The sequence below is a fragment of the Ahaetulla prasina genome, chromosome 14, assembly GCF_028640845.1.
Source record: "Ahaetulla prasina isolate Xishuangbanna chromosome 14, ASM2864084v1, whole genome shotgun sequence".
Classification (NCBI taxonomy): domain Eukaryota; kingdom Metazoa; phylum Chordata; class Lepidosauria; order Squamata; family Colubridae; genus Ahaetulla; species Ahaetulla prasina.
In genome coordinates this window covers 1,154,907-1,177,652 of record NC_080552.1, presented here as the reverse complement: position 1 = coordinate 1,177,652, position 22,746 = coordinate 1,154,907, and the positions used below count along the sequence as shown (strand labels likewise).

General features: G+C 48.2%; 1 protein-coding gene and 2 non-coding genes across 5 annotated transcripts; 2 read left to right on the top strand and 1 right to left on the bottom strand.

Annotated features, from left to right (window-relative positions):
• Positions 1-5,533: 5,533 nt before the first annotated feature.
• LOC131185461 (small nucleolar RNA ACA64) lies at positions 5,534-5,663 on the bottom strand. Its single transcript, XR_009152162.1, has one exon. It is a non-coding gene; the product is annotated as a small nucleolar RNA ACA64 (small nucleolar RNA).
• A 4,889-nt stretch (positions 5,664-10,552) lies between these two features.
• Positions 10,553-21,743, top strand: RPS2 (ribosomal protein S2). 3 transcript variants are annotated; one of them, XM_058157422.1, is made up of 8 exons: positions 10,554-10,668; positions 11,339-11,527; positions 14,906-14,995; positions 15,481-15,588; positions 17,261-17,434; positions 17,604-17,763; positions 21,305-21,396; positions 21,613-21,743. In XM_058157422.1, the coding sequence occupies exons 2-8, from the start codon at positions 11,342-11,344 to the stop codon at positions 21,694-21,696; spliced, it is 894 nt and encodes a 297-aa protein (XP_058013405.1). In that variant the 5' UTR covers positions 10,554-10,668; positions 11,339-11,341; the 3' UTR covers positions 21,697-21,743. The 3 variants fall into 3 exon arrangements, with proteins under 3 accessions (XP_058013406.1, XP_058013405.1, XP_058013407.1); XM_058157423.1 differs by lacking the exons at positions 21,305-21,396; positions 21,613-21,743 and adding an exon at positions 19,365-19,503 and having other exon boundaries at positions 10,553-10,668; XM_058157424.1 differs by lacking the exons at positions 21,305-21,396; positions 21,613-21,743 and adding an exon at positions 19,476-19,516.
• On the top strand, positions 19,070-19,209 carry LOC131185458 (small nucleolar RNA SNORA64/SNORA10 family). Its single transcript, XR_009152159.1, has one exon. It is a non-coding gene; the product is annotated as a small nucleolar RNA SNORA64/SNORA10 family (small nucleolar RNA).
• Positions 21,744-22,746: the final 1,003 nt, after the last annotated feature.

Below are 22,746 nucleotides of genomic sequence, written 5' to 3'. Positions count from 1 at the left end.
GTTCCTGTCAAGAGTGGCTCTCAAGGCAGCGCCCTGGACCAACACTTTATTCTATACATTAATGATCTTGTGACCATATCTCAAGTAATTGTGTTCTCTTTGCTGACGATGTCAAACTATTTAACACCTAAAGACCTTGGAGTTTTCATGTCAATGATCTAGCCAAAGTCACTGCAACACATCCAAAAACTCTAAGAGTTGAAACCCAAATGTAGCTTCTTTTCCAAAAACACCACACTACTAACCAGAGCATATATAACATTTGCTAGACCAATTCTAGAATACAGCTCACCTGTTTGGAACCCTCACCACATCTCTGACATCAATATGTCCAGAAATATTTTTACAAGAAGAGTTCTCCATTCCTCTGAAAACAACAAAATACCTTATCCCACCACTTAGAAAACCTGGAACTCGCCTTCGACAAGACCTAAGTTTAACTCACAGAATCATCTATTGTAATGTCCTTCCTGTCAAAGACTACGCAATAATACAAGGGCAACCAATAGATTTTGTTTTATGCATGCCTCAACAGAAACAATAATGGAAAGGATCCAATAACTTGTTTGGGGTAAGATGTAGAAACTTGGAGTGGGAAAGAAGTTATATGAAAGAAAGGAAGTATCTACTTCAGAGAGTGTCCATGGTCAGGATACCATGGTCGATGGTATCAAAAGCCGCTGAGAGGTCTAATAGGACCAGGGCAGAGGAACAGCCCCTATCCCTGGCCCTCCAGAGATCATCCACCAACGCGACCAAAGCCGTCTCCGTGCTGTAACCGGGCCGGAAACCGGACTGGAACAGGTCTAGATAGACAGTTTCATCCAGGTGCAAGGGAAACTGATACGCCACCATACTCTCTACAACCTTCGCGCGGCGGGTTGGAGACCGGACGATAATTACCTAAAACAGCCGGGTCCAGGGAAGGCTTCTTGAGGAGGGGCCTCACCACCGCCTCTTTCAAGGTGGCCGGAAAGACACCCTCCACCAAAGAAGCGGTTGTAATCGCCTGGAGCCAGCCTCGTGTCACCTCCTGCGTGGCCAGCACCAACCAGGAGGGGCACGGGTCCAGTAAACACGTGGTGGCATTCAGCCTCCCCAACAACCTGTCCATGTCCTCGGGAGCGACAGGGTCAAACTCATCCCATAAAATGTCACCAAGACCACCCTCAGCCGTCTCACCCGTATCACCGCAATCTTGGTCCAGACCATCCCGAAGCTGAACGATTTTATCGTATAGATAACCGTTAAACTCCTCAGCACGTCCCTGCAACGGGTCATCCCGCTCCCCCTGGTGTAGGAGGAGGGCACCAAACAGGGCGGCTGGGCGGTTATCTGCCGATGCAATGAGGAGGAGGCGTAGCTACGCCTCGCTTCCTCAATGCCACTAGGTAAGCCCTAGTATAGGACTTCACTAGTGTCCGATCAGCTTCTGAACGGCTAGACCTCCAGGAACTCTCTAGGCGTCTTCTCCGCGCTTCATCCTCTCAGCTCCTCGGAGAACCAAGGAGCCGGTTGGGACCTGCGCCAGGTCAGAGGCCGCAAAGGCACGACACGGTCTAAGCCCCGCCGCGGCCCGTTCCCAGGCCGCAACAAGTTCCTCAGCCGAACCGTGAGCCAGACCCTCAGGAAATGGCCCAAGCTCCGTCCGGAACCCCTCCGGGTCCATCAGGCGCCTGGGACGGAACCAACGTGTCGGCTCCGTCTCCCTGCGGTGGTGAATGGCAGTCAGAAAGTCCAGGCGAAGAAGAGTGATCTGACCATGACAAAGGTTCAGTGACTATTTCCTTTAAGTCCAGATCTCTGACCACTGACCAGAGACAAAATCAGGTCCAGAGTGCCACCCCAATGTGAGTAGGGCCATCAACTACTTGGGTCAGGTCCAAGGCCGTCATGGGCGATGAACTCCCGAGCTGCCGTCGGCGACGAGCCGGACGATGGCAAGTTAAAGTCCCCATGACTAAAAGTCTGGGGTCTCACTGCCACCCGGCCAGCACCTCCAGGAGCTCGGGCAGGGCAGCTGTCACGTAGCAAGGAGCCAGGTACGTGATCAGCAAACCCATCTGACACCTATGACCCCATCTCACAAAGAGGGATTCGCACCCGGCAATCTGAGGTACAGTGGTCTCCCTCGGCTCTAGACTCTCTCTAATCACAACCGCCACCCCCCCACCCCTACCCTGAGCCCTCGGCTGGTGGAATGCACGGGAAACCGGCGGGCACATCTCGACAAGGGGCACTCCCCCTTCCATGCCCAGCCAGGCTTCATCGCGCCTATAAGGTCCATGGCGCCCCTAAATAAATTCGTATTTTACGGGGCCCTTATTACCTCCGGACCGTGCGTTGCATACCACCACCCGAAGGCCCAGGCTCTGGGGGTCTAGGCCATCCGGGGAACGGGAAAAGGACGAGGGATCGGGGCGCGCGACCGCTTGCAAACATCGGGCGCCCCAAGACTTTTAACAGCAATTGTTTTGTGTGTGGAGAACAAATATGGGAGAACAATGGCCATGGGAAGCTCAAGAATTGAAACATGATATTGTGATAAATATGTGGAAAAATAAAACTCTCAAGTTCACAAAAGGAAAAGAGGGGACCCGGGCATTAACTACAAATTTAGTAGGGAAAGTATGTTATGAAAGAAAAAGGAAAAATAGGAGAATAGCAGTAGGGGACATGATTTGCTTGACTGTATGGAACAACGACAGTTGGTGGGGAGAAAGCGGAATATCAAAGAAGGAGATATTAAGTGAAATAACTAAGATGGCTTATTTAAAGGATCCTGAAAATGATACCTGAACTAGATACCCCCGGAAGGTATGTATTGGATATGTGGAAAATATGCCTATGGGTATCTACCCAAGGGGTAGTACGAATCTTGCATCCTAGGAATAATAAAGCCAAGTTTTTTCTCCTCCCCATTGAACAGAAACAATTGCTGGGACTAAATGTGTATGATGATTTATCAGATAAAGTCCGAGCAAAAAGAGCCATACAACCAAGCGATATAAAAATCGGAAGTTGGAAGGGTGATGATTGGACTCCAGGGAAGATCATCCACTATTATGGACCTGCTATATGGGTGGAAAATGGCACCTTAGGTACCAGAGAGCCCATTTATATTTTAAACAGGTAATTGGCTGCAAGCAGTGCTCAAGTAATTACTAATGACACTGTAAGTACTATGACACATTTAGCAAAGGAAAGTGTAAAGTCTTGAACCTACATCATGCAAAATTGATTAGCCTTGGATTACTTATTAGCCCAGGAAGGAGGTGTGTGTGGAAAATTTAATTTGAGTAATTGCTGCATTGAAATAGATGAGAGTGGAAAGGTAGTAAAGGAAATTACAGATAAGATGATAAAATTAGCTCATGTCCCAGTCCAAACCTGGAGAGGATTGACCTTAGATGGGGTAAATAACTGGTTCGGAGGATGGTGTGCAAATTGGAAAGAATTAGCAAAATTCGCAATATTAGGATTCTTGGCTATTGTGTTTTTACCATGTTTGATTCCTCTCATACAAATGATAATAAAATGAATAATGAAAAGCATGACTTTAATAATAACTTCAATAGAAAGTGGAAGGAAAGAAACAATGTTAATAATGAAGGTAGGAAAAAAGGGGTTGGGGAAAGAAGATTCAGAACATAAAAACTTGCTTCCACAGGAACCTAAAGAAAACATAGGGAGTTATGAATTATTAAAAGTATAAAAGAATAATTCAGGTAGAAGAGAAAAAGAATGGAATTAAAAGAAATAAATAAAGGTTATTCTTTTATAAATTGTAACAAATGTAACACCAAAGTGTGAGACTATCTGTTTGCTGTTTTCTGACTATGCAAAGTGACCACAATTGGTAATGTAGTCAATTGTGGAGACAATGTATTATGACTTGATAAGAGCTCCCCAGGAGACAGAAACTTACACCTGAGTCAAAAATCCTATCAAGAAACAGGAACATCGGCCCAAGGTGAAAATTACAAATAGATAAGAAAAGTTGTCAGAGGATGGACGAAATTGCCAAGATGACCCTTAAAGGTGTAAAACAACTAAAAGGACAAAGGGGGTAAGGGGGGAATTTCTTAGGCGTGGCGTGCATTGTGTAGGAGTATAAAATGTGTAGCTTGAAAACTGCTTCTTGCGCTCTTTGAACTCAATCCAATTGGGAAGAGTCTAAGAGGCCGCGCTTGCAACCGCTTTTTTTATTTTATTTTATTTTCATATTTTTTACAATAAATCTTTGATTTTGATAATCAGACTTGTCTTGGAGTTGTGAATATCAAATTTGGGTTTTAAATCTCACACATGCATGCATACACACACACACACCTTAATGGGGGGGTGTATATCTTTTGCTGATAAAAGCAATGAGGCCACATCAAACCCCTCCCCCCAACTTCAAGGCAGAGATGTTCTGGCCTACCCATTTTTGTAATTGAAAACTAATGGAAATGGCAATTGTGCATCAATTAGGCTTTGTTACTGAGGTTACTTCTTAATTTTCATAGCGAAGTAGAACACGGTATACATACATTGGGGTATTACATAAGCTCAGGAACTAGATAAGTAATTCACAAACAAAACATATATACATCACAAAAATATTTATTTTATAAATCAAAAACCCTTCCAAATGTTAGTCTCCTCACAAATACATTTTCATTCCTTTGGAGGAAAAGCTAGTTAATATAAAATCATATTTCTCTGCCAACTAATCCATATACACGATAGCTTGGCACATCTAAATAACAATAGCACTTACACGTCACAGTGCTTTCCAGCCCTCTCTAAGGGGTTTACAGAGTCAGCTCATTGCCCCCAACAATCTGGGTCTTCATTTTACCGACCTCAGAAGGCTGAGTTGATCTTGAGCCTCATGAGATTTGAACTGCTAAACTGCAGGCAGGCGACAACTGCAGCCTGCAGTACTGCATTCTAACCACTGCACCATCGCAGCTCTCTAAATGTTGAGTTTCCACCAATAGTTGTGGGGAAGGGAACACACTGTCAGGCCTGGAAACCATAGTAGACTTTAGGGTTCCAGACGCTGCCACATTTTTCCCCTGAGGGGAAGAAGGGGGGCTGAGGGGTATGGTAACATTCTTCAAGCGGTCAAGGTCGGATGGTGTTCACATCTGCAGGAAGAGTGGCGAGTAGATATTCGAATGAACTGGGAGAACGTGGGACCATGTGACCATCAAAGGGGTCAGCGGGGTGGGACTCTTGGGGTTTGTATAACTGGGAAAAGAATCCGGAAGCTCAGTTTTGGAATTTCACTCATTGTGTGCCAGTTTCCTCATGCTAGTAAAGAACTCTGAAAAAACAATGGCTTCTGAGGTTTTTTATGCAGAAGAGGTTTTTCTGGAACCTTGACACACACCTTCTCCCAGGGATATGTAGAAAGTTAAGATCTTGCAGCATATACGTCTTCAAAGTGTATTTTCCTCTGCAGCATCTGTTGGAAAAAAATAAATGTTAGTATTTTGAATCTTAATTTTGAATCTTTTTTCAACCATGTTGTATTTTCATGAGATGTAGGAGCCTGGGTTTTATTGCCCAAAGACTGTGCTTAAGGCAATAAGCTTACTGCTCCTTTTTGCTTTGGGCACAGTTATCTCATCCAAGGCCACAAAGGAAGCCAAGGACTATTTTCAGACAGTGCCCTAAAACTCCAGAAGTCATAATATTACAATGCAAAGCAGCTTCTTTCAGCAGAAAAGTTTCTAACACAAACTTTCAGCATTCCAAATCAGCCTTGAGAGAACTTCCAGCCAAAGGTTCTCTTGAGCAAAGCAAAATAGAGAAAACTCTACATTAGAGTGAAAACACCCTACAATGTCCAGCACCTGCTAGCCAGCAAAGTGGTGGAACTGGGGCATGGGATGTTGTTAGTACCAATCATGGTAGTGCAACTACACTACTACAAAATTAAGGGGGGGGGAGGGAAGAGACGGGTAGGGGGAGAAACCCGTCTGGGAGGGTATGTCCAGTCCCTGCGCTTGCTCGTGGCGTTATTCTATCTGGTCCGAAGGCCGGGGGGGAGGGGTATGTTCCTGGTGTAGAGTGTCGTTCCATCCATACGGTAAGTGGGAGAGGCAGATATGGCGGAAGCAAGGGGCCGTATCGTTCTTTGGGAGCAAGTGCTCGCTGTTTAAAAGCCCCTCAGTCCTTACCCGTTCCCCGGATGGTCAAGACCCTCAGAGCTTGGGTCTTCGGCTGATGCTCTGCAATGCCCGGTCCATGGTCAATAAGGCCCCCCTGATTTGCGATCTTATTCAGGGGGAGTCTGCAGACTTTATGGGCATTACGGAGACCTGGTTGGGCACAGAAGGGGGTGTACCCCTGGTTGAACTGTGCCCCCCGGGTTTCCGAGCATTCCATCAACCGAGGGCCCAAGGTAAGGGTGGGGGGGTGGCGGTTGTGATTAGAGAAAGTCTAAGGCCGAGGAAGTCCACTGTGCCTCAGATAGCCGGTTGTGAATCCCTCCTTGTGAAGTGGGGCCATAGGAATCAGATGGGTCTGTTGATCACATACCTGGCTCCTTGCTGCATGACTACAGCCCTACCCGAGCTACTGGAGGTGCTTGCCGGAGTGGCGGTTGAGATCCCCAGACTTTTGGTTATGGGGGATTTCAACTTGCCATCGGCCGGCTTGTCATCAACGGCGGTGCGGGAGTTCCAGGCTTCCATGACGGCCTTGGACCTGATTCAAGTAACTGATGGCCCTACACACAGTGGGGGAGGCACACTGGACCTGATTTATATCTCTGGACAGTGGTTAAATGATCTGGAATTAGGAGATTTAGTGACAGAACCTGTGTCATGATCAGATCATTTTCTCCTTCGCCTGGACTTTCGGACCGCCACTCATCACCGCAGGGAGACGGAACCAATGCGTTGGTTCCGTCCCAGGCACCTGATGGACCCTGAGAGGTTCCTGACGGAGCTTGGGCCGTTCCCTGAGGATCTTGCCCACCGCACGGCTGAAGAACTAGTTGCGGCCTGGGAACAGGCCGCGACTCGGGCTTTGGACCGTGTCGTGCCTTTGCGGCCTCTGACCCGGTGTAGATCTCAATTGGCTCCTTGGTTCTCTGAGGAGCTGAGAGATGAAACGCCGGAGAAGACGCCTAGAGAGTACCTGGAGGTCTAGCCGTTCCGAAGCCGATCGGACACTAGTGAGGTCTTTTTCTAAGACCTACCTAGTGGCACGGAGGGAGGCGAAACGTTCTTACGTTTCCACCCTCATTGCGTCGGCAGATAACCGCCCGGCCGCCCTGTTTCGGGTGACCCGCTGCCTCCTTCATCAGGAGGGGTGGGATGACCCCTTGCAGGGACGTACCGAGGAGTTTAGTGGTTATCTATACGATAAAATTGTTCAGCTTCGCGATAGTTTGGACCAAAATAGCGATGATCCAAGTGAGAGGACAGAGACGCGTCTTGTTGAGGTTTTTTGGGATGAGTTTGATCCTGTGGCTCTCGAGGACGTGGACAGGTTACTGGGGAGGTTACATGCCACTACATGTTTACTGGACCCGTGTCCTTCCTGGCTGGTGCTGGCCACACAGGAGGTGACACGAGGCTGGCTCCGGGGAATTATAAACGCTTCTTGGTTGGAAGCGGTTTTCCCTGCCGCCTTGAAAGAGGCGGTGGTGAGACCCCTTCTCCAGAAGCCTTCCCTGGACCCAGCTATTTTGGGAAATTATCGTCCAGTCTCCAATCTTCGCTTTGTTGCGAAGGTTGTAGAGTGTGGTGGCATGGCAGCTTCCCCAGTACCTGGATGAAGCTGTCTATCTAGACCCGTTCCAGTCCGGCTTCCGGTCAGGATATAGTAGAGACAGCTTTGGTTGCGTTGGTGGATGACCTCTGGAGGGCCAAGGATAGGGGTTGTTCTTCTGCCCTGGTCCTATTAGATCTCTCAGCGGCTTTTGATACCATTGACCATGGTATCCTGCTGCACCGGTTGGAGAGTTTGGGAGTGGGAGGCATCGTTTATCGGTGGTTCTCCTCCTATCTCTCTGACGGTCGCAGACGGTGTTGACAGGAGGGCAGAGATCGACTGCGAGTGAGGCGCCACAGGGGTCGATCTCTCGCCTCTCCTGTTCAACATCTATATGAAGCCACTGGGCAAGGTCATCAGTGGCTTTGGGGTGAGATACCAACTGTACGCTGACGATATGCTTTTCCACCCCAGGCCACCCCAACAAAGCTGTCGAAGTGCTATCCCGGTGCCTGGAAGCCGTACGGGTCTGGATGGGGAGAAACAGGCTCAAGCTCAACCCCTCCAAGACGGAGTGGCTGTGGATGCCAGCACCCCGGTACAGCCAGCTGCAACCACAGCTGACTGTTGGGGGCGAGTCATTGGCCCCAATGGAAAGGGTGCGCAACTTGGGTGTTCTCCTGGATGGACGGCTGTCGTTTGAAGATCATCTGGCGTCTCCAGGAGAGCTTTTTACCAGGTGTGCCTGGTTCGCCAGTTGCGCCCCTTCCTTGACCGGGAGGCCTTATGCACGGTCACTCACGCTCTTGTCACCTCTCGTTTGGATTATTGCAATGCTCTCTACATGGGGCTCCCCTTGAAATGCACTCAGAGGCTTCAGTTAGTTCAGAATGCAGCTGCACGGGTGATTGAGGGAGCCACACGTGGCTCCCATGTAACACCGCTCCTGCGCAGACTGCAGTGGCTACCTGTGGTCTTTCGGGTGCACTTTAAGGTTTTGGTTACCACCTTTAAAGCGCTCCATGGCTTAGGGCCCGGGTACTTACGGGACCGCCTGCTGTTACCTTACGCCTCCCACCGACCCGTACGCTCTTACAGAGAGGGTCTTCTCAGGGTGCCGTCCGCCAAGCAAGGGGAAAACGCACTTATTCATTCAAGCGGGATTGGCTTAAATTTTTAATTAACTTTTTAATTGGGGTTACTATTTTATGAATTTTAATGTTTTAAATTTAATTATTTTAAATTTTGGCCATTTATGGAATATGTTTTTTAAGTCTTTGTTTTAATTGTATATTGTACTGTTTTAAAATTGGTTGTACACCGCCCTGAGTCCTTCGGGAGAAGGGTGGTATAAAAATCTAAATAAATAAATAAATAAAATAAGTATACCTATTGAACAGGATGTAGACTTGCCACCTACTCTATTTCAGAGATCTGTTTGTTACATAATTTTAAAAGAATGTTCCCTTTCAAGTTACAATCCCTTAGGATAATATAGTCCATAAATGCAAAAGGCAATTTTAATTGCACTTGCCATCTGTATATGCTGCATACATCTCTGGTGTCAGCATGCGAGGAACCCATCTTGCACAAACCTTCCGATACTGAAGAATATCAATCATGTGTCCCACACGTTCCTGTGAAATGCCAAGCTTGGCAGCAATTTCTCTTTGAGTGATCTGCCGATTGTCCTTGATCAGTTCATCAACCTTTTTCACATGAAACTGATCAGTGGCCGTCACTGGTCTTCCACTGCGTTCTTGATCACATAAATCAGTTCTTCCTGGTTTACCACCTTTACATTTTTTGGCCCAGCGACGCACAGTACTCACATCCACACAATCATCACCATAAACAGCAAGCATTTGGCGGTGAATTTCAATTGGAGGAACTCCTTCAGCAGTCAAAAATTCAATCACGGCACGTTGTTTAAAGCGTACCGAGGAATATTCAGTGAAGGCTTCCATTTCACAAGCAACAGCAACACAACCTTTTCTCACAGCAACTTCCCACCAATGGAGGTGAAAGAACAGATGCCAAAGAATATATCGGAGCTTCTGACACAGGACTGGATTTTGGAGGCATCCCTTTTCATCCAACCCTCACGGTACCCAACACAACAACATCCATCAGCTCTTAGCCGCAGCAACCACCGGTCTTGATTATGTCGGAGGTTTGCCATCCACTCTATTCCAGGAACCTGTTACATACAATTGAAACGGAGGGTTTCTTTTCCAACGTACCAAAAAAATGCAGCTTGCTCTTTTTATAGTGAAGGACAACATAGTCCATAATGCTAAGGGTCGTTTCAACTACACTTCCCACCTATATCCTTTGCAAAAGTGCAAAAATCTCGCAAGTTATGTTGAAAAGGGCAGCATGTCAGGGTTGCTTTTTTCAGGAAAAAGAAAAGAAAAGCAACGCGCGGAATGAGACATTCGGCAGAAACGACACAACCATCTTTACCAAGACAAGCTGCGTCTGAAAGCGGCCGTGAATTCTAGGAATCCCGGGTTTCAAGAGGCAGAAGACAAAGGCTGAAGCAACCCCGTCACAACAGGACCAAAGTGCTCGCTGTGCATTATACGGACCGCCCCCCCCCCGCCCCGCCGGGGATAGGAAAGCCCACATCCCCACAAACCACAAGGGAAAAGGCAACCCGTCAAGCGACGCCTCTCACCCGCCAGGAAAACGCGCGCCGACCCCGCTCGCCCACGCTCCTTTTATAGCCTCGGTGTTTTGGTCCATGCTCGATCCCGGGCGTTTTAATTCATGCTCGATCCGGCTAAGAGCGCGGCACGGAGCGAGCGTCCGTGCGCCTGCGCGACCGGTTTAGGCGGTAGGGAAGTAGGACCTCGCGCGCGCGATTTGAGAGATAACGGATCTCGCGAGAGGAGCTGACATTAAATACCCCTCCCTGCGCGGGTCCGGCCTTCTATTCTATCGCACGTAAGTAGGTGGCGGTGCTGTTCGGGGCGATATCCGCCGCCATCACTTTCGGGGGGGGGGGCCGCGGCGCTGGGTCCGGTTCTGGGGACCAGCTAGGAAGTTTCTCCGTCGTCCGAAGAGCGGGATTGCGAGGGGGGGGCGGTTTCCCCGCTTTCGATGAGGGCGGATGGAATCCGCTGTGGAGGATCCCGGAAGTCGTGCCGCTCCGCCGCTCAGGAGCTCGTGCCGCGCACGTGGCCTCGGCAGCCCTGCGCGCGAATCGGCGGGAGGGAGGGAGGCGGGGGGGGCTAGGGGGCTCGGACGCCGCTTCTCTCTGAAGGGTTCCTCGGCCACAGAAGAGCCCCGAAGCGCTCGGACGGCCTTCCCCCTCGGTGCCGCCTGGCCTGCGGAGCCTGGAGGGCCTCTACGCAGCGCTTGCCCGGCCCCTGCTGGTCTTCCCGTCTGCCTGCCTGTCGGGGGTTTGGTTCGCGGCAGAGGAATCCCTCCCTTCTGCGCTTGTTTCAGGGCCACTTCAGGATGGGAAGAGGACTTGGAACGCGGCTCTGCGCACAGACGGAGGCGGGATTTGGGTTTCGGGCCGGTTCTTCTGCTCGGTCGTTTTTGCCTTCTGCGGCATCCTTCGTTAGCCTGCCGTCTCCTGAAATAATGCCGTTTTTCTTCTTCCCCCCAGCAAATGGCGGATGACGCCGGTGCTGCGGGAGGGGCAGGGGCAGGAGGAGGAGGAGCTGCCGCCGCCGCCGCCACCACCAGGGGAGGCTTCCGAGGTGGCTTCGGCAGTGGAGGCCGCGGCCGTGGAAGAGGCCGGGGCCGTGGTCGGGGCCGCGGTCGCGGGGCTCGAGGCAAAGCTGAGGACAAAGAAGTGAGTAGAATTCCCCTGTTACCCTTTTTGAAGTCTGGAGAAAGTGGCCTGTAATTTCATTGAAACAAATGGAAATGGCTTTTCTACATGTAGTTCCAGGCGTGCCGTTCTGGACTTTTAGGAATGCTGATTATGTTTTCATTTTTATTAGGATTGAATAAATCAAAGTCAGAATACTTGTCTGCAACAGGCAACCAACAAATCTAATCCAGCAAGCCCTCTGGATGTATACACTAGTCTGGTCTGTTTCAAGCCAGACAGAATTCAGCAGAGGCCACTATAGTTAGAGAACCTTTAGTTATGTTAATACATTTGTCTCCATTTATGACAGTTACAGAAATTAAAGGTTCTGATTGATTCCTGTAGAACAGATCTGGACTTGGTTCTCTGGGATCAAGTGCAACATATAATTGGGTATCACCTGTATAACAAAGAAAACATGCAAATAGGAAGGAAGAGTGGATTGTTAAAATTATTATTATTATTATTATTATCATTATCATTATTATTATTATTTATTAGATTTCTAGACCGCCCTTCTCCCGAAGGACTCAGGGATGTGTACAGCCAAGATAAACCATATACAATTAAAAATGAATTAAGAAACTTATTATACAGATGGCCGAGAAATTAAAATATTTAAAAATCTAAAAACCCCAATTTAAAACTTAAATAGAATTTAAAATTTAAAAAGAAAAGCCTTAAGCCAGCCCCGCACAAATGAACAGATGTGTTTTCAATTCACGACGAAAGGTCCGAAGGTCAGGTATTGGGCGTAAACCAGGGGGAAGCTCGTTCCAGAGAGTAGGAGCCCCCACAGAGAAGGATCTCCCCCTGGGGGCCGCCAGCCGACATTGTTTGGCGGACGGCACCCTGAGAAGTCCCTCTCTGTGTGAGCGTACGGGTCGGTGGGAGGCATGGGGTAACAGCAGGCGGTCCCGTAAGTACCCAGGCCCCAAGACATGGAGCGCTTTGAAGGTGGTAACCAAAACCTTGAAATGCACCTGAAAGGCAACAGGTAGCCAGTGCAGTCTGCGCAGGAGAGGTGTTACATGGGAGCTACATGGAACTCCCTCAATCACCCGTGCAGCTGTGTTCTGGACCAACTGAAGCCTCCGAGTGCATCTCAAGGGGAGCCCCATGTAGAGAGCATTGTAATAATCCAGGCGAGAGGTAACGAGAGCATGAGTGACTGTGCATAAAGCATCCCGATCGAGGAAGGGGCACAACTGGCGAACCTGGTGAAAGGCTCTCCTGGAGACGGCCATCAAATGATCTTCAAACGACAGCCGTGCATCCAGGAGAACACCCAAGTTGCGCACCCTTTCCCTTGGGGCCAATAACTCGCCCCCGACAGTCAGCTGCGGCTGCAGCTGACTATCGGGGTGCTGGCATCCACAGCCACTCCGTCTTGGAGGGATTGAGCTTGAGTCTGTTCCTCCCCATCCAGACCCGTACGGCTTCCAAACACCGGGACAGCACTTCGACAGCTTCGTTGGTGTGGCCCGGGGTGGAAAAGTACAGCTGAGTGTCGTCAGCGTACAGCTGATATCTCACCCCGAAGCCACTGATGATCTCACCCAACAGCTTCATATAGCTGTTGAACAGGGGGGCGAGAGAATCGACCCCTGCGGCACCCCACAAGTAAGGTGCCTTGCGGTCGACCTCTGCCCCCCTGTCAACACCGTCTGCGACCGGTCAGAGAGATAGGAGGAGAACCACCGATAAACGGTGCCTCCCACTCCCAACCCCGCAATCATGCAGCAGGATACCATGGTCGATGGTATCAAAAGCCGCTGAGAGATCTAACAAGACCAGAGCAGAGGAATAACCCCTGTCTCTGGCCCTCCAGAGATCATCCACCAACGCGACCAAAGCTGTCTCCGTGCTATATCCGGTTCGGAAGCCGGACTGGAACGGGTCTAGATAGACAGCTTCATCCAGGTATTGGGGTAGCTGCTGTGCCACAGCACTCTACAATCTTCGCAATAAAGCGAAGGTTGGAGACCGGACGGTAATTACCTAAAATAGCTGGGTCCAGGGAAGGCTTCTTGAGGAGGGGTCTCACCACCGCCTCCTTGAAGGCGGTAGGGAAAACCCCCTCCAACAGAGAAGCGTTGATAATCCCCTGGAGCCAGCCTCGTGTCACTTCCTGTGAGGCCTGCACCAGCCAGGAAGGGCACGGGTCCAGTAAACGTAGTGGTGTGCAGCCTCCCCAACAACCTGTCCACGTCCTCGGAGGCCACAGGGTCAAACTCATCCCAAACAATCTCCACAAGACGCGACTCCGCCCTCTCATCCAGATCATCCCAATTTCAGTCCAAGCCATCCCGGAGCTGAACGATTTTGTCGTATAGATAACCACTAAACTCGGCACGTCCCTGCAACGGGTCATCCCGCCCCTCCTGATGAAGGAGAGAGCGGGTCACCCGAAACAGGGCGGCCAGGCGGTTATCTGCCGACGCAGTGAGGGTGAAAGCTTAGGAACGATTCGCCTCCTTCATTGCCACTAGGTAGGTCTTTGAATAAGACCTAACCAGTGTTCGGTCAGCTTCGGAACGGCTGGACCTCCAAACACTCTAGGCGTCTTCTCCGGCGTTTCATCTCCCTCTACCCCTCGGAAAACCAGGGGGCCGGCTGAGATCTGCGCCGGGTCAGAGGCCGCAAGGGCACAACACAGTCCAAAGCTCCAGCCGCGGCCCGTTCCCAGGCCGCAACTAGTTCTTCAGCCGTACCGTGGGCCAGGTCCTCAGGAAATGGCCCAAGCTCCATCAGGAACCTCTCCGGGTCCATCAGGAACCTGGGACAGAACCAACGTATTGGTTCCATCTCCCTGCGGTGGTGGGTAGCGGTCCGAAAGTCCAGGCGAAGGAGAAAATGATCTGACCATGACACTGGTTTTGTTTCTAATACATCTAATTCCAGATCATTTAGCCACTGTCCAGAGATATAAATTAGATCCAGTGTGCCTCCCCCAGTGTTTGTAGGGCCATCAATTACTTGAATCGGGTCCAAGGCCGTCATGGAAGCCTGGAACTCTCGAGCCGTCGTGGATGACAAGCCGGTCGATGGCAGGTTAAAGTCCTCCATTACTATAAGTCTGGGGGTCTCAACCGCCACCCCGGCGAGCACCTCCAGCAACTCAGGCAGGGCTGTAGTCACGCAGCAAGGAGCCAGGTACGCGATCAACAAACCCAACTGGTTCCTATGGCCCCACTTCACAAAGAGGGATTCAAAATGCATACGGTCCTGCAAGTACTATGTATTATCTTGTTAAAATTGTAACTAGGCTCCTACTGGTTGCCTTTTATATATGAAACTTAAGTTATTGCTGAAGAAAGTTTGAGTTCTTTAATAAACTCGGTTCTATTTTTGCAGTGGATGCCTGTGACCAAATTGGGCCGACTGGTAAAGGACATGAAGATCAAATCTCTAGAAGAGATCTACCTTTTCTCTCTTCCAATCAAGGTATTACTCTTAAAAACTTGGAGAACTCATTACTTTCCCAGGGGATAACAAATAGCTGCAGGGATGGGGACAGGGTAAGCACATTTGTGTATTAACTCAATAAAATTGGTGAAACAATTCAGACAAAATTGGAAAGAAATTATTCTCTTTAAGTTATTGTTGCATGGAGTATTATTTAGTTTTGGGTTTTAAAAGGAGCTAGAGAAAATCCATTTTAGTGAGAGCTTGTTTGGAACTACAGATCAACTTCTAGTCCTACCTTAATTTTGAAAATCATCTGGATGACTTGGCCAGTTACTTTCAGCCCTAGGAAGAACCTACTGGCAGGCCACTCCCAAAAATATTGCAAAGGAAATTGTATCTACTTGTTCTTGAGGTCTGCAGAAACCAGGATTGACTTGAAAACCAAGTCAACGAGAGAGTTGATGCTATTGTGAAATTTCTTGCAGTACAGAGAGGTGTTTTATTGTATATTGATTTTTCAGGAGTCTGAAATCATTGACTTCTTCCTGGGTTCCTCGCTGAAGGATGAGGTTTTGAAAATCATGCCAGTGCAGAAGCAAACAAGGGCAGGCCAGCGCACCAGATTCAAGGTAACCTCAGCTGCATTTTGCTTCCTGTGCTTGGGAGATGTAGTTTCTGTGGCAATAGAAATTTCTGATGTGGTTTCTAGCTAAACCGCCCTCCTTTTTTCTTGGTATGTTTACTTTGCTCTTAAAGCAAACTTCCCAGTCTGGGATTCATTTGGTTCATTTAATGAGCATCAAGTCGGGAAAGTAAGCAAGCTTGTTTGTTCGATGTAAATAATGAACTTTTCCTGATATCTGAAGGATATTCGGAAGGAACATACGTGATTTTGGAACCACTGAATCATATCTTTTAAAAATCCTGAAGCACTGGGGACTGGAATTAGCAAAAGTACTCCAGAATTCCAAAACCATTATGCGAGACTTGCATTCTTGCATTGGCTATAGTATACTTCAATAAGTATTTGACAGAGTAAATCACAATCTACTTCTTGGTAAGAGAACAATGTGAGATAGGCAGCTTCACCATCAGAGGGATTCGTAACTGGCTGACCACCCGCATTCAGCATGTGGTCCTCAACGGAACTCTATTGACCTGGAGGGAAGCATGCAGTGGGGTATCCCAAGGCTCTGTCTTAGGCCCAGGACTCTTCAACATCTTCATCAATGATCCAGATGAGAGGATAGAAGGGAAACAATCAAAATCAAAAATGCAGATAAAAACCAACCTGGAAGAAATAGCAAACCTATTAGATTCAGAAGGACCTTGATAGACTTGAACAGCAGAGGGAGAGAGTGAGATCTAGGAGTCCTAGTGGACAAACAAATATAGGCCAGCAGTGGGCTGCAGCTGTCAGAAAAGCCAATGCAATCCTAGGTTGCATCAACAGAGGGATAGAGTCAAGATCGTGTGAAGTGTTATACTGCACTAGTAAGACCACACTTGGAATGTTGCATTCAATGGTGACTGCTCTTTTTGTACTCAAAAAGATGTTGAGTCTCTAAAAAGTGCAGGGAAGAGCAACAAAGATGATTAAAGGACTGGAGGATAAAGCGTACAATGAATAGTTGGGAACTGGGTATTTCTCGTCTAACAAAGAAAACGACTAAGGTAACATGATAGTCCTCCAGTACGTGAGGGGCTGTCAAAGAGAAGAGACGGTTGACCTGTTCTCCAAAGCACCTGAGATCAGAACAAGGAGTAATGGATGGAAACGTAACAGATCCAACCGAGAATTAAGACGGAATTCCCTTCCAGTGAGAACGTTCAGTGAAACGGCAGGGCCTGCAAGATGGTGGCGGCCTTGTGCTGTGGAATTGGGGTGGCTGGCCACAGCTTGGAGTGCCCCTGAGCTGACAGAGTCCTGGGAGCAACAGTGGAGAGCTGAGACTGTTGAAAGCCTCAACCTCTACATCAGCCACTGCTGAGGAGGCTGTGCGCCAAAAGGCTACTTTGGGCGGGTTGTCAAGTACCAGTTCTGACCACAAGGGCACTGTGGTGCCCATAACATGGGGGCCACGGTAAGTCTCATTCTTTCATACTGCTGTTATTTCAAATGGTTGCTGAATGAATGATCAGAACCCAAGGACTGCCTGTGATAAGCTGTGCTCCGTATCAGATGTTTGCAGAGTTCAAGCTGGGCTGGCTGTCAGGGTGGTTGGTGCCTATGTGTGTACTTATGACAAAGGAGTGCTTGCATTTTTGCTGTGGAATTATGTTATCTCTTTTTCTCCTTAGGCCTTTGTTGCAATTGGGGATTACAATGGTCATGTTGGTCTCGGGGTTAAGTGCTCTAAAGAAGTTGCCACGGCCATTCGTGGGGCCATCATCCTGGCGAAACTCTCCATCGTGCCGGTGAGGCGAGGCTATTGGGGAAACAAGATTGGCAAGCCTCACACTGTGCCTTGCAAGGTAACGCTTCTAGTTTTGTGGAGCTTTTGCGTTGGCTGAAAAGCAAGAGCACTTAGACTTCTATACCGCTTGGCAGTGTTTTATAGCCCTGTTGCCTCCCACACATACATAACCTGGGTCCTCATGAACTACTTTACTATGTGAACCTCTGTCTGGCTTGTATTTGTAGGTGACAGGCCGGTGTGGGTCCGTCCTGGTTCGCCTCATTCCCGCCCCACGTGGCACAGGGATTGTGTCTGCCCCCGTTCCCAAGAAGCTACTGATGATGGCGGGAATCGATGACTGCTACACCTCGGCCAGGGGCTGCACTGCTACCTTGGGCAATTTTGGTATGTCTTTGGGGATCTGAAGTAAATGGCTGTAATTTGGGAAATGGCAACCTTTTGCCACAGAATACTTAGCTTGCCAGTATCTTATTTAATTTATAGAACTGTCAATCTCAATAAATGTGGCTCTGGGTTGTATACAACCGAGCAAAGCAAATATTACAACCATTGAAAACTATTTTAAAGTGCAATTAACAATCTTGCAGGTTTGTCATAGGACCCCCAAAGACTATTTCTCCTTTCGCAGAACTCTACGTAATATATATGTCATTCTTGCTGTCATCTTGGCTTGTAGATGGCCAAGAGGAACTTGGTGTCATAGTTCTTAGTACTCAAGGGAACATATAGATCCACAATCTAAAATTCCAGAGCTTTATGCACCGTCTAGAACAAAGTTTCTCAGACCACGAAACTTGTTTTAAAATTCCCTGATCAACAAACAAATAGGCCTGGGGAAAAATGGCTGTGTTCAAGTTAACATTTTTAAGTCCCTCTTTGAACAATAAAGTTCTTGGAACATGGTTTGAAAAATCCTGCTGTAGGAACACCCCCAACATCCTGAAGTTACCTTCCAAATGGTAATTGTTCACATGTGTAGAGAAGCTCTTGAAAGCAGGAATTAAGTGTACATGAACAAGTCAAATCTAGTTTTTATTCTGGCTTTTGGAACACCAGCCATAGTATATCCCTCGGAAGCAAAGTGGAACCTGCAGCCCATAAAATAATGAGCACACCTTTCATATGAAACTGCAAGAGGAGATGAGGTGACCCAGGAGTGGAAGGCAGTCTGAATGCAGAGAGTGTTCAAGACTATCTCTTGCATGTTTGCAGGCTTCATGGCCTCAACCTCTAAAGCAGGGAGAGAGACATCGATAGATTTTGAATGTTATAGGTTAGTTTATTTTATTGAAGGGGACCTCCCCCTCACACTCCCCCTTGGTCATCTGTCAGGCTACTTGACAAACCAGGAGGGCCAGGATCTTATTCTGGCCTAGGCTTCATTAGAAATTAAACAACACACACTTAGTCCTGGCAAACCTCTTTAATTCATACGGCTGTAAATTACTTTCATTTACCTTCTGCAAGGCTTGATAAGCAGTCTTTCAGAAGAAGGTTATAAACACCCACCTATCTCACGTGGAACGCTGCCAAAGAGCTAATTTCCAGGCGCAGGGCAAGGCCAAACCAGTTATTTGAATTACCAAATATAAATGGCTGCTCTGTGGACTTGTTAAATAAATTGGTCAAATCCCAGCCTACCATCATTTTGCGCTGGTGTTTTGGTTCTTTGGAAATGTTCAGTTCTAGAAGTCTCTCAGCTCTGCTCAGTTGTACCTGACTCCAGTGGTGCAGCTGTCGTTTTCGAGAGGGAAAGCAAATGAGTTCAAATTTGCACGGCAGTGAGTCCAGCTGCAGTGGTCTCTCTGTTCCTTATCAAACTCAACAGGTTTGAATGTAGGAGTGTGCCTTATAAAGGAATACTAGCTGATCTTGGATTGCCCGGGTATTTATTTATTGCTGGCTCTGCCCCCCCCCCCCATGTACCTCTCTTCTCTCTCTCCCCCACTCTATCTCCCCTCCCCATCTCTGTATCCCCCACGCAGGCCATAAGGCACTCTTGCAGCACCTTGTGCAGCATAGTGAACTTTAGCATGCTTCACAATGGTGGAGGGTGACGCAGAGTGACAATGCAATCCTGCCCCACTCGCCCCTAGCAACAGGACGCGGCTTACAACTCTGAGCCTGAAGCAGCAGGAAGGCTACCTTGAGCGCAAATGTGGCGTGAAGGCAAGTACAGGGTCACTTCGCTCCTGCACTAAGGCTCTGGCCATCACATTTCCATGTCGTCCCCCCTCCCACCCCCGGCAGGTCTTCAGCCAAGCGCGGTGGGGCCAAGCTCCAGCCCAAAGTGGCAGGAGGCGAAGGCTGTCTTGAGCACAAATGTGGCGCAAAGACAAGTATAGAGCCGCTTCGCTTCTGCACTAAGGCTCCGGCGACCCTCTTCATCACCTCCTCTTGCGACCCCTGGCCGGCTGTGGCAGGGCCAGGAGAGTGCACTGTTACCATGGCGGCTCTACTGTGCTGTACAGTAGAAGCCATTTTAAGGTACAACAGGCTGTATCTTAACAACACACACCTAGGGGTGCTGGGGATGTCTTACCCCTACAGCATTTTTTCCCCAGATAGTAAGTCATCTGTGTACTACGTTTGGTTGAAATTGCTTGGTGTTCCAGAGTGATGCTGGAACATACATACATACATGCAGCCTTACATACATACATACATACATACATACATACATACATACATACAGCATTACATATATACATATACATATATATGTAGGACTTTGGTTATTCGGGTTTTCTCCCGCGTAAAATTGGAAGTGTCTTGGCAACGTTTCGACATGCTTCTGGGAGCAATGTGTGATTGCAGCTGTTTCTTCCTTTTTTAACTGCTAGTGGGGGTTTGAACTGATTGGGTGGGGGCTTGGCTGTGCTCTGATTGGATGGGGGGGTTTGTGCTCTGATTGGATGGGGGTGTGTCCTGTTTGGGTGGGGGCTTGGTTGTGCTCAGTTTAGTCTGAGTTGCAGGGGGATTTGAGCTGGTGAGCTGCATTGCTGTTGTTTGGCTTCGTGGTCGTGGTCGTGCTACATCTTCAGAGTGGGTGTCAGTCTGCTGCATGTATGGATTGGAGAGGTTTGAAATGGCTAATGTTGCAGCTGCGGTCTGGCTTCTGGTCCTTGGTCGTGCTTCATGCTCAGTGTGGGTTTGGGTCTGCTTTCTGGGTGGATGTGCGGTGGTGACATCCTGTGTGGACCTCGTGAGTGTGGGTCTGGTGTCATTCCTCGTGTTAGGGACTCGTTTGTCAATAAGGGCGGGTTTCCAAATGGCTGGTAGGCGGGAGGTATCATCTCGTTTGTTCATGCTGTGTGGGCGTTTTTCTATCTCGATGGCTTCTCTGATATTCTGTTGTTAAAGTGTTCGGTTTTGGCGATAGTTCTGGTCTTTTTAAAGTCAATATCGTGTGCTGTGGCTTTAAGGTGTTGGACCAGGGAAGAAGTTGGTTCCTCTTTTTTGACTGAGTTCTTGTGTTCTTCAATGCGTGCACTTATTCTTCTGTTGGTTTGTCCAGTGTATGTGGTATTGTCCAATGTATGTGGAGTACAACCAAGCCCCCCCCCAAACAGGACACACCCCCAACCAATCAGAGCACAAAAAAAACCCCATCCAATCAGAGCACAGCCAAGCTCCCACCCAATCAGTTCAAACCCCCACTAGCAGTTAAAAAGGAAGAAACAGCTGCAATCACGCATTGCTCCCAGAAGCACGAAGCTGAAGCCTGAAGGTGACGAATGAGACTTCGTTGAAACGTCGCCAAGACACTTCCAATTTTACGCGGGAGAAAACCCAAATAACCAAAGTCCTACATACAAACACCCGCGAAAACCTCAGAAAACAAATACATATATATATATATATAGAGAGAGAGAGAGAGATAAGATGATTATGAGTACTGAGGTGACTTCAATTTTTATTTCAGCTAAAGCCACCTTTGATGCTATCTCCAAGACTTACAGTTATCTGACCCCTGATCTCTGGAAAGAAACTGTCTTCACTAAATCTCCTTATCAGGTAAGGAAAATGTGGCATGAGGATTAGGGTTCTCCTCCCCCCCCCTCACATATTATGCCTTTCCTTGGTGGAGCTCAATGAGACAGACATGGAGGCACCTCTCATTTTATCCTAACCCTGGGAGATGGTAAGTAATTGAACATAATTCCTGTCCGCCCCCTTCTAGGTCTGTATTTTATGGGGAAAAATTGATGAATCTTTTCCCCTTTTCTACAGGAGTTCACTGATCATCTGGCGAAGACCCACACCACCAGAGTGTCTGTGCAAAGAACTCAGGCAGCTGCTGTGGCAACCACCTAAAAGATCCTGTACATTATCAATAAAGTAATCCTTCAGTTTTAAACCAATCTAGTACATGCTGTATTTTTCCTTGCGCAGGTTCCTTCATTGGGAGAAATGCCAATGTTCCAAAAAATGCATATTGAATATAAACAATATCCTTGAATAAGGAAGGTTTGGGGGATCTTCAGGAGTTGGGATTGTTTTGCTTGTATTGTTTCAGTGGTTGGCTGCAAGATTGGGTATCGGCAAGGTGAGAGGCCAAGAGAAGGACTTGCATGTTCTCTTTTCTCCCAAGCTTAGCTCTTGATGGTCCTCGCTGATGTACTCCTTGCCTTCTGCAGTGTCATCACTTTCCATCATTGGATTCTTCTCTGAACTTTCTTCGTCCTTGTCTCAGAATGTTCTGGGTTACCATAGGGACAGGAATTTTAAATGATTGAATTTTACTGGCCACATTTTACCGGATGCTCACTTAGTTAGGTTCACATTTGTTTCTCCCATCATTTGAAATACAGCTTCTCTCTCATTTGATCTCTAACAAACACTACCTCAACAAATTGAGCCAATGATCGATTTTATCTAGAGGCTTAAATTGTTGCAGGCTGACAGTAAGCCAAACTGCATTCTTTTAATTCACCCAGAGGATTAACCTACTCTTGGGGTTTTTGCAACCGTTAGAACCATGGCTAGCTCCGGTAAACACCAAGTGGAGCTGGAAGCTCTGGAACAGTGGTTCTCAACCTTTATAGTGCTGCAGCCCCTTTAATACAATTCCCCACGATGTGGCGACCCCAACCATAAAATTTATTTCATTTTGAAGACCCTCCGGCAGACTGGAAAGATGGGAAGTATGCAGCAGGTGGGGAAAGAGGAGCATCCAGAGGGTAGAGGCAGCAGGTCTCTTGGAATTCACCACAAATTGAGGGTGTTTTTTGGAGGCGGACACAACTGGCTTGCGTGAGGCCCAGGCCACCAGCAGGGCTTTTGCCCTGCACAATCCCCTGCAAGATCCAGTGTTAATACATTAAAGGATCCAGGTGGAAGACAAACAACAAGCACTTTGAGGAA

What these genes read in the sequence shown, in the direction of transcription:
- RPS2 (XM_058157422.1), top strand. Translation starts at nt 11,342, where the DNA reads ATGGCGGATGACGCCGGTGCTGCGGGAGGGGCAGGGGCAGGAGGAGGA. An exon ending in GCAAAGCTGAGGACAAAGAA is followed by an intron (nt 11,528 to 14,905) that starts GTGAGTAGAATT and finishes CTATTTTTGCAG; the next exon opens with TGGATGCCTGTGACCAAATT. An exon ending in TCACTAAATCTCCTTATCAG is followed by an intron (nt 21,397 to 21,612) that starts GTAAGGAAAATG and finishes CCTTTTCTACAG; the next exon opens with GAGTTCACTGATCATCTGGC.